This window comes from Stegastes partitus, unplaced genomic scaffold (assembly GCF_000690725.1).
Source record: "Stegastes partitus isolate 25-593 unplaced genomic scaffold, Stegastes_partitus-1.0.2 Scaffold1181, whole genome shotgun sequence".
Classification (NCBI taxonomy): Eukaryota; Metazoa; Chordata; class Actinopteri; family Pomacentridae; genus Stegastes; species Stegastes partitus.
This window is the reverse complement of record NW_007578912.1, coordinates 47,763-58,360: the sequence shown is the minus strand read 5'-3', so window position 1 is coordinate 58,360 and position 10,598 is coordinate 47,763. Positions and strand designations below refer to the sequence as shown.

The 10,598-nt window shown below is 39.9% G+C and overlaps 1 protein-coding gene and 1 long non-coding RNA gene across 4 annotated transcripts in view; both read right to left on the bottom strand.

Moving 5' to 3' along the window:
• LOC103368634 (serine/threonine-protein kinase/endoribonuclease IRE1-like) overlaps positions 1-4,925 on the bottom strand; it is a 19,779-nt gene extending 14,854 nt beyond the window's left edge. For all 3 annotated transcript variants that reach the window (XM_008297055.1, XM_008297056.1, XM_008297054.1), the window contains exons 1-3: positions 4,782-4,925; positions 4,511-4,674; positions 4,214-4,434 (exon numbers count right to left, since the gene is read on the bottom strand). In XM_008297055.1, coding sequence (XP_008295277.1) covers positions 4,214-4,434; positions 4,511-4,674; positions 4,782-4,914 — 518 coding nt within the window. In that variant the 5' untranslated portion in view covers positions 4,915-4,925. The remainder of the gene's footprint in view (positions 1-4,213; positions 4,435-4,510; positions 4,675-4,781) is intronic.
• Positions 4,926-7,743: 2,818 nt separating this feature from the next.
• Positions 7,744-10,598, bottom strand: part of LOC103368636 (uncharacterized) — an 11,261-nt gene continuing 8,406 nt past the window's right edge. Inside the window, exon 3 of the long non-coding RNA XR_520793.1 lies at positions 7,744-7,759. This is a non-coding gene — a long non-coding RNA (uncharacterized LOC103368636). The remainder of the gene's footprint in view (positions 7,760-10,598) is intronic.

Sequence of the window (10,598 nt, the reverse complement as noted above, 5' to 3'; positions counted from 1 at the left end):
CAAACAGCATCACTTTGGTCTTCTTTCATTTCTGAGTTTTCTGTTGTTCTCTTCTTCATCTTGGGTTCAGGTAAGGCTGTATTGCTTTCACAATCAAGGTTTTGTTCATTGAAATGATTTTTCAGACGTCTGAGAGCTTCTTTCAGCTTGTCATCCATTTTTATATCTGCAAATGTCAGAATGTCTTCAGGCACTGAATTTATCCCAACTGATGTAAAAATGTTTGCTGCATGTTCAGCTGAGAGCAAGTTGGCAAAGATGCCATATGTGTAGACCCTGATGCCAGAGGAGTGCTGGTCATTTACAAATGGAGCAACTGTTTTGCATAATTTCTCCGTGAAGATAGAATCCCAGCCATTTATGCCTTTTGTTTTCTGTGTTATCACATACAGTGTTTGCAGAACAGCTACGCAAATGTCAGGTCTCCTTTTTAAGCAACGCTGTTCCAGGAGTTGGGGGATTATAGCCAGTGACTGCTCATTTGGGATGTCTTCCATTGTACATAAAACCATATTTAAACTCGCAACAGCTCTTTTAACATGTGCCACAGGGATGTTTGGAAAGCGACGGATTGCACCTGAGATGTAGGTATTCACATTTTTGGTTTCCTTCAGCCATTTAATACTTCCCTCCCTGTATTTTTCTGCATGTTCACCAGAATCAGTAAACAGCATTTCAATCATGGTCAAATGGGTCTGAGGATCTTCCAGTAGCATGTGTCGATTGAAGGTTCTGAACACGTTGTCAGGTTGTTCTTCTTTCACTGCAATTTCCACATTCAGAAAATATCTGATTTTGGAGAACTGATCATGTCCCCTGGATGCAAAGATATGAACAATCTTAGCTATTCTTTTATTGTGAATCGAAGCTTCAGGACGGTCTACGGGTATCAATGTTACCGAGGCACCAGCAGAGATGAGCGCTTCTATGACATCGTCCCGGTTAGCCATAGCAGCAGTTTGCAATGGAGTGAATATCTGTCGTTTAATAGGAATCCCTCCATTTGGATCAACTTTTGCTTTCAGCAGTTCCGTCACAAAGAAAACTGGTGCCTTGGACAATAAGACATAATGCAAGGGAGTNCCAGCCATTTGTGCCTTTTGTTTTCTGTGTTATCACATACAGTGTTTGCAGAACAGCTACCCAAATATCAGGTCTCCTTTCAAAGCAAAGCTGTTCCAGGAGGTGGGGGATTATAGCCAGTGACTGCTCATTTGGGATGTCTTCCATTGTACAGAAAACTGCATGTAAACTATCAATGGCTATTTTTGCATGTGTCTTTGGGATCTTTGGAAAGCGACGGATTACACCTGAGATGTAGGTGGTCACATTTTTGGTTTCCTTCAGCCATTTAATACTTCCCTCTCTGTATTTTTCTTCAAGCTTCCCAGAAACAGTAAACAGCATTTCAATCATGGTGAAATGGGTCCAAGGATCTTCCAGTAGCATGTGTTGGTCAAAGGTTCTGAACACATTTTCAGGTTGTTCTTGTGTCACAGCAATTTCCATATCCAGAAAATATCTGATTTTGGAGCATAGTTCGTGTCCTTTGGATGCCAAGTTATGAACCATCTCAGCTATTTTTTTATTGTGAACATGATGTATTGGAGGTAACAGTGTTACCAAGGCACCAGCAGAGAGAAGCAGTTTCATGACATCATCACGGTCACAAAGAGCAGCAGTTTGCAGTGGAGTGAATCTCTGCAGTCCCAATCCATTTGGGTTAGCTTTTGCTTCCAGCAGTTTCTCCACAAAAAAAAGTGGTGCCTTGCTCGTTGAGACATAATGCAAAGGTGTCCATCGATTGTGGCATTGGCAGTTTGGGTCCACACCCTGACGTAAAAGGTAAGTACAAATCTCCCTGTTGTGATTTACAACTGAAGCAATCAGTGGGGTTATATAACCCCATTGTCCGCCGGGATAAAGTTCATTAGGGTTCTTGTCTTTCAGTAATTTCTTGACCTTCTTGAGGTCATTGTCAATTATACTCTGGATTACAGGATGTGTTTCTGCTGCTTGAGAGACGCTGAATAACTGTGTGAGGACATCCATTGCTTTGATTCAGATGACCTGTAAGGAGACAAAGTTATGATATATTTTTATAAAGTTTGGCACCATCTAAAACTTTCGACAAGCATCCAAGAATCCGTCATGAGATCCGGAGCTTCATGGGTCAGTCTTTTCGTTTTCCTTAAAGTAGGATCACTCCATCGAAAGTCATTACATTTTCAGAAGAATTTCTGCTCGACAATCTCTAATTTGCCTGAAAGTTTCAAAGCCACAAATCTAGATATTCTTAAATATTACTGANGGTCTCCTTTCTAAGCAAAGCTGTTCCAGGAGGTGGGGGATTATAGCCAGTGACTGCTCATTTGGGATGTCTTCCATTGTACAGAAAACTGCATGCAAACTATCGATAACTCTTTTTACATGTTTCTCATCGATGTTTGGAAAGCGACTGATTGCACCTCTGATGTAGGTATTCACATTTTTGGTTTCCTTCAGCCATTTAATACTTCCCTCTCTGTATTTTCCTGCATATTCCCCAGAATCAGTAAACAGTAGTTCAATTATGGTCAAATGGCTCCGAGGATCTTCCAGTAGCATGTGTTGGTTGAAGGTCCTGAGCACGTTATCAGGTTGTTCTTCTTTCACAGCAATTTCCACATCCAGAAAATATCTGATTTTGGAGCATAGTTCATCCCCTTCAGATGCCAAGCGATGAACCATCTCAGCTATTTTTTTATTGTGAATAAGATGGATTGGAGGTAACAGTGTTACCGAGGCACCAGCAGAGATGAGCAGTTTCATGACATCGTCCCGGTCATGAAGAGCAGCAGTTTGCAGTGGAGTGAATCTCGGCAGTCCCAATCCATTTGGGTTAGCTTTAGCTTCCAGCAGTTTCTCCACAAAAAAAAGCGGTGCCTTGCTTATTGAGACATAATGCAAAGGTGTCCATCGATTGAAGCATGCGCAATTTGGGTCCCCACCCTCACGTAAAAGGTAAGTACAAATTTCCCTGTTGTGATTTACAACTGCAGCAATCAGTGGGGTTATATAACCCCATTGTCCGCCGGCATGAATTACATCAGGGTTCCTCAGTAATATCTGGAGCTTCTCAAGATCATTGTCAGTTATACTCTGGATTACAGGATGTGTTTCTGCTGCTTGAGGGACGCTGAATAACTGTGTGAGGACATCCATTGCTTTGATTCAGATGACCTGTAAGGAGACAAAGTTATGATATATTTTTATAAAGTTTGGCACCATCTAAAACTTTCGACAAGCATCCAAGAATCCGTCATGAGATCCAGAGCTTCATGGGTCACTCTTTATCGTTTTCCTTACAGTAGGATCACTCCATCTAAAGTCATTAAATTTTCAGAAGAATTTCTGCTCGACAATCTCTAATCTGCCTGAAAGTTTCAAAGCCACAAATCTAGATATTCTTAAATATTACTGAGATTTTAGCTTCATATAATGAATACTTTCCAAGATAGCGTTTATTTAAAAATTGCCCATCGACGTTCTTGCAGCACGTTTTCCTGCATATTGAAATTTGAAGCTTTGCTGCAACTTAAACATAAATACCTGAAATTTTCACAGTTATTTCTCATTCTGTCATTGATTCAGAAACTGCAGACAGAATAAATTGTCTCTGATTATGAGTGAGCTGAAAAATGTAAAAGAAAAAACAAATGTACGTCACCTTTAAAAGAGGCCTCTTTAAGCACATACTGTATTACCCAATAATCTGATAATGGGGAGGTNAACTGTGTCTTGTTAGATTTGTTTCCTGGCAAGGCAATGAGTAGTATACAACCAAAAGCTACACAAAAATTGAAAGACATCAGGTGTTCTGGAGTGGTCGAGTAAGAGTCCAGACCTCAACCCAATTGAGAAGGTGTGGCTGGACTTGATAAGCCTGTTTGCTAATGATCCCCATCAACAATGATCCAATGTTGAAAAGCAATAACAGATGAAAACTCCCAAAGGGGGTCAATACTTTTTATAGGCGCTGTAGCAGTGGCTGCAAATGTTAGCATACATTGTTTAATTACCATCAGTTAGTCCTGGATGATAGAATATCAGAGATGAGGCTAGCGTTAGCAGCTCTTTCAACAGTTTAGAGCAGAAGTGAAATCAGAACTTGAGATTATTGTTCCAGTAGTATGATAACAGATCTATCAGTCAGTCAGCATTTCTTTCTTACTTTTCACAAGGCCAGAAGAAGGGATGACTCAAGCATTCTTCCACTGTTGGTCTGTTCTTTGGTTCTTTGTTGATCATCCACTCGATGAGATCCTTTGCCACCAAATCTTGAACATGGTCCAAACTGTACCTTCCATTATGAAGATTGAACTCACGTTCAAAGGTTTTGCCAAATGGATGGTGTCCCCCAGAGAGGATATAGTAGATCAGCATCCCTGCCACCTGAAGAAACAACATTTAATCAGAACAGGTATTTTTCATGCAGTCATCAATTACATTTGTGTTGCAGAAGACTAACCTGTACATCAGTGCTTGACTTGTATGGTATGACAGATTCTTCTGTTAGAGTCTCTGTGGCCATCCAACCAATTGTTCCTGCACTGGCTGTGCGCCAAGTTGTTTGGCCTTGAGGCAACCTCCTACTTATACCAAAGTCAGCTAGTCTCGCCTTCCCACAAACATCTGCAGAAGAAATCATGTACAAAACCTCAGGAAACAATATTATGCACATGAATTATGAATTTAAATATTGATCCTTGTGGAAAAATTTCACATTGTGACTGTCTTACCAATCAAAACATTCTGTGGTTTCAGATCTCGGTGGAGAATTTGAGGGTTTTGACAGTGAAGCATCCTTAAACTGTCAAGAACTTCGTAGGCAAGCTTCTTTTTCATCTGCAGACCACAGTCATTATTTCTCATATGTTCTTCCAAGGTGTNACCTGCTTCAAAAATAAAATACATGCCCACCTGAAAATACGTATACTTATTTTCTTAGTTATATTTCAGACTTGATGTGAGCATAAATGTGCTGAAAATGGGTCAATGGGCATTTTTTAAATCTGGGAAACTATTTGATAATTCAATGTAAAATTGAACACGTACCATGTTATACATCTATTGTTTCTGATAAGAAAAATCCGTATTAGCAAATCAGAGATGGTCGAGCAGACGACCCCTGGTGATTTGAGATGGAATAACCCAAAGTAAATCTGAAGTGTTAGTTTTTAATTTACATAAGAGCAACGACGCTAATAATCAACTTAATGCAGTTATTGTAATGTGACACATTTCTGTATCACATGACATTTAAGTGATATTGCACTAACTTCTGTTGTATTCAAAAAGCAGAAATTATATCCTGGAAACTCCTATCTTGACTCTATGTGCTGAGAAAAGGCAGTTAAGATTTTTTTTTGACTCGTCAGATAAACAGAACCACACTTTGACCTCGCCTGCTGCAACTAGAACTTCCACAGTCCCTCTGGAACTTCACAGCTAAGCTACAAAGCCAACCTAAACTAAACTAAAAGGTTGAGTTTACTTGTACTGTGAGCAGGTCCTGAAGCAAGCACACAGATTCACTTACCATACGACTAAAAGCTAAATGTTAGAGGAATGTGGGGAAACTCACTTACAGTGTTGAAGCTGTAGCAGGAATTTTAAGTCATCATAACTCAACATGCTGTTTCTCTCACTCGCTCCGTCTCTCTGTCTCTTCCTGTTCTCTGCCTCTTCCTGCTCCTCCCATTTCATTTTGGCAGTGCGACAACGTCTCTGCTGCCTTGTTGCTATTTTTGCCCTGCGTTTTGCCTCTCAGGCTCCATACAGTAATCATGTCTACAAGTTAACAGGGTTGTTAATGCTGGCCTGTGGGCCGTTCACCTGCTCTTTGGAAAGGGCTTGACGAAGCCGGCGGACATTCTAAGAGACAGGATCACACTGTCAGACATGCAGAGCTGCCTCAAACAATTTTACAGACATCAAACGGTGGAGTTGTGGACATTCCAGTGCCATCATCCAGCAGGCCACAAACCCAGCATCAAATCATTTAAACCCAGCTGCATGTGAAGGTGGTCTTTTGTATTCACTGACCAAAGGAGTGCCTGTGTGCTGGTCACAATATCTGATCATTATCCTTTAAAGCCTGACAAAGATGTGAATTAACTCAATGGTCAAGAATTTATCAGCAGTGGAAGATCTCATTTTAGCAAAATNTCTTCTATCTGAAAAGTCGTCTCTCAATCTTCCAAAATGAGCGTATGCAGCCTTTTAACAACAGTTTTGGTAAACACGACAATCAAGACCAAAATGCTATGAAAAGCCCTTAAGATACTTTTGCTTATCATATTAAATGGAACAAAGAGAAAAGTTCATGCGTCCTGACACAAGAATGAACGACTGCAAATCTTGCAGAGTGTGTTGATACCTGTGTAGCCGAATGTTGTGGCTGATGCAATTTTCCACCTTCGGCTACGTTTGTTCACATTGTCTTTTGGAATCTGAAGGAAGAGCAGCGCTTTTATAAAAACAAGATATTCTCCACTCTTGTATTAATTTTAGCTAATTTTAGTTAATAGAACTTTCTCATTCAGGTAAAAGTTGTGCTGACGCTGTTCACATGATTCAACTCACAAAGTTCATGGCTGAGAAATGTCCACAAATCATTTTTGGTCCAAGAGTGAGAGCTCTAAGTAAACATTTACATGATCATGTCAAATAACAGATGAATTAGTGAAGGATTGCAGGGAAATAACTTACAGTGTCTGTTGTGGCCTGAGCTCCTTTGTCTGTCGCTGACGCAAGTTTTTTTTTCATTCTGTTTCCTCTTTCTCTGTCTTTTTTTGTCTCCTCCCAAACAGTAAAACACGCTGAACAGCCACGTTATGAAGCAGGTTTCACCTCTTAAGACCTGGTACACATCACATTTTGGGTTATATTAAGGTTACGGGTCCCAAAGATTGCGACTACAGCAACAAAAAGAGTCTTGGTTTGTTGTGTGGAAAAATACAAGTAAAGGTTTACAGCAGGATCGTCTGAGGACGTGGCCGGAAAAAGCCACACCTAAAGGAACCCGGACGGAACAGTACCTGCACATTGGTTCCACTCTCTCGCTTCTTATTGAACTCAGGATTTTAACCACAATAAATGTGAAATAAATTATTGTNTGGGGGATTATAGCCAGTGACTGCTCATTTGGGATGTCTTCCATTGTACAGAAAACCATATTTACACTATCGATAGCTGTTGTTACATGTGCCTCAGGGATGTTTGGAAAGCGACTGATTGCACCTGAGATGTAGGTATTCACATTTTTGGTTTCCTTCAGCCATTTAATACTTCCCTCTCTGTATTTTTCTCCATGTTCCCCAGAAACGGTAAACAGCATTTCAATCATGGTCAAATGGCTCCGAGGATCTTCCAGTAGCATGTGTGGCTTGAAGGTTCTGAACACGTTGTCGGGTTGTTCTTCTTTCACCGCAATTTCCACATCCAGAAAATATCTGATTTTGGAGAACTGATCATGTTCTCTGGATGCAAAGATATGAACCATCTCAGCAATTTTTTTATTGCAGATCAAAGCTTCAGGACGGTCTACGGGTATCAATGTTACCGAGGCACCAGCAGAGATGAGCGCTTTCATGACATCCTCCCTGTTGCCCATAGCAGCAGTTTGCAGTGGAGTGAATATCTGTCGTTCAATGGGAATCCATCCATTTGGATCAGCTTTTGCTTCCAGCAGTTTTGTCACAAAGAAAACTGGTGCCTTGGACAATAAGACATAATGCAAGGGTGTCCAGGGACTTTGGGAAGAACTATTTGGATCCACACCCTGACCCAAAAGGTAAGTACAAATCTTCTGGTTGTGAGTCACGATAGCAGAAGTCAGTGGGGTTATAAAGCCCCACTCTCTGCTGGGGTAAAGTTCATTTGGGTTTGTGTCCTTAAGTAATTTCTGGAGCTTCTCAAGATTGTTGTCAGTTATACTCTGTATGATAGGATGTGCTTCTGTCAGTCGGGGGACTGTTCGTAACTGTGTGATGATATCCATTGCTTTTCTTCAGATTACCTGTAAGGAGACAAAGTTCTGATATGTTGTTGTAGAAATAGGTGTGATTCTAAACTTTAGAAAAGTATTCAAATATCTATGATTAGAACTGGACCTTCATGGTTCACTGTATTTATTTATTTATTTTAAATGGTAATTTTTTAATATTTTTAGAACGCCAAATAAAATTCAATGAACCACCAGCATATGGTCCGTTTTAGTGCAACATACGATAGAGCCAGAGTTCTGGGAATAGTTGACTGTACAGATACAAGGAGTATGTCACCCGGGCTGTGATTCACATCAATAGGAAAATATAACAACTTGGAAAGTCTCACATATTTACTGTTTTTGCTCAGAAATTTTGCAACAGGTTGAGAAAATACAGTCCAGTTGACACTCACTCAAACTAACGGAATTTGTCCCTCTCATGTGGCTTTCATGCAAACAGGAGACCTAACTCCTCCCTAAACCTCAACCAGTCAGTCTTATTGTGCTATGACCTGTCATGAACTGTAACAGCAGTCGCAGAAAGAGGACACACGGGCCAGAAACATTTTCCAAATCTGGGAAAATCTCTGATGCATCAGCTTGTCAAATGCACCATCGAAATAGAAAGTAGGATAAAATCTTGCGTCATTAAATAATCATGACAATGTATTTCGAAAAACAATACATCTACATGGATGAGCACACAGATCATTTTACCACAGGCCCATAGTCTTGCGGTAAATGTTGAGCACAAAAGTTTCATTTCCATCCAACTTAAATGGCTTCTGTACTACATTTTTAGGTGAAAATATTTTTTTCTGTTTATTTGTGATGTATCTCGAATACATTTTCAATCAACATATGTTTGCAATTACTTGCAAATACACAAAGAAGGACACTTATTCTTCTCCCTCTCTTAGGTCAGAACCATCCTCTCAGGCAGGAGTTGTGTCGATGGTGTTCACAGAAAGTAAAACTGATATCTGGGAAATATCCAGATATACTTTTTGGTGACTCGGATGAAACCTAGTATTTTTAAGTAAACATTCATGATGCTGGTATCAAATAATGGATTATGAATAAGAGTACATTCACACAGACTGTTTTACAATACAGTGTTACTGGCAATTACTTCATATTATTTTGTAAAGGTTGTAGGAAACAAAACTTACAGTGCTGAAGCTGGGTGTCTGCCATAGCTTGGGTCACGTCTGTCACATCTCTGTGCTTCTTCAGTCTGTTTCTGACTCAGTCTTTTATCTTCCTCTTCCTGTTTGAACTTTTCTTGCTCCTCCCAGAAAACAGCCACGTTGTGAGGCAGGTTTTATGACACTGGAGACATTTATTGCAGCTGACAACTGCTTTCTCGATTGTAGATATTTGCTTACAATTGAGATAAAATATATTGATATGGACAAAAAAGCATCTCCTTGAACGTTTGAACCACTCACAAAGAGTTCCCTGTACTTCTTCTTGAGTCCCTGGTGGCGCTCTTGCAGCAGGTTGGCCATCAGTTTTTTTGCTGGTCTCGTTGCTGCTGACACACCAGGAACAACAGAAAACACAGCACAGAGAGAAGAGAGCAGTGCACTTATGAAATTCCAGATTGTGGACGGACTTAACGATAGCTCAACTTATTAATTAAATCAAACAACAATTCAACATAAAGGAAAAAGTTTGTGTTGTTCCAACACGTGACATTAACTGTTTACAAGTAAACATTAATTTTATTGTTCATTTTGTATAGAAAAATACAACAATGCCTTACAAAGTGCAGCAATATAAGTGGACAAAATATTAAAAATGCTAAAACTGTTAAGATAGCTATAGTAGTAAAAAACTGTATCATCAGACCATCATACAAAGTGCAGAGCAGTCTGCAGAGTGCAACTAAAACAGGATGAAACACACTTTCAGATCGAGTACGTGTCTTAGTCATCGGTTCTCCTTTTCTAAGAAGAACAAGACTGAAACAAGGCGGTACAACACAGGTCTGTGGTTAAGTGGAGACACAAGTGCAAAAAGTTACAGAGAGGCCACAGGGTATGACGGATACAAAAGGTTACTGAAAGGTCAGAAGGTTATAAAAAAACATGCAAATGAGAAGCTACACTCAATTTCCATTACAGTATAAAAGTAAAAATAGAATAATTCATTGTACGGATAATTGAGAAAGAAGACAATGTCACAAAACAGAAATACTAAAGTGAAAAGAAAATCACCAGCCTTTGGAAACAGCTTCACAGGCTTATTTCATATGACACATTCTGATACAGTAAGAAGAGCTCAGATGTAAACCATCAATCAGAGCATGAACTCTGTCACGTCTCACTGTGACTCTCAAATAGAAAACAAGGCTCCGTTGATGTTAGCATGTTAACACCTTTACTGCCATGATTACATGTGAAGTGTCTGAGTGTGTCTTCGTTTTCTTGTTTTCTTTGCTTGTCAGATTTTGAAATCATTTTCAAGGTCTTTCATCCTTCTTTAATTCAGCATCACTGGGTTGAGTCTCTTGAACTGGGGCACTCGGATGGTCCTCAGCGTTTGTGGCTTGAAACTCAAA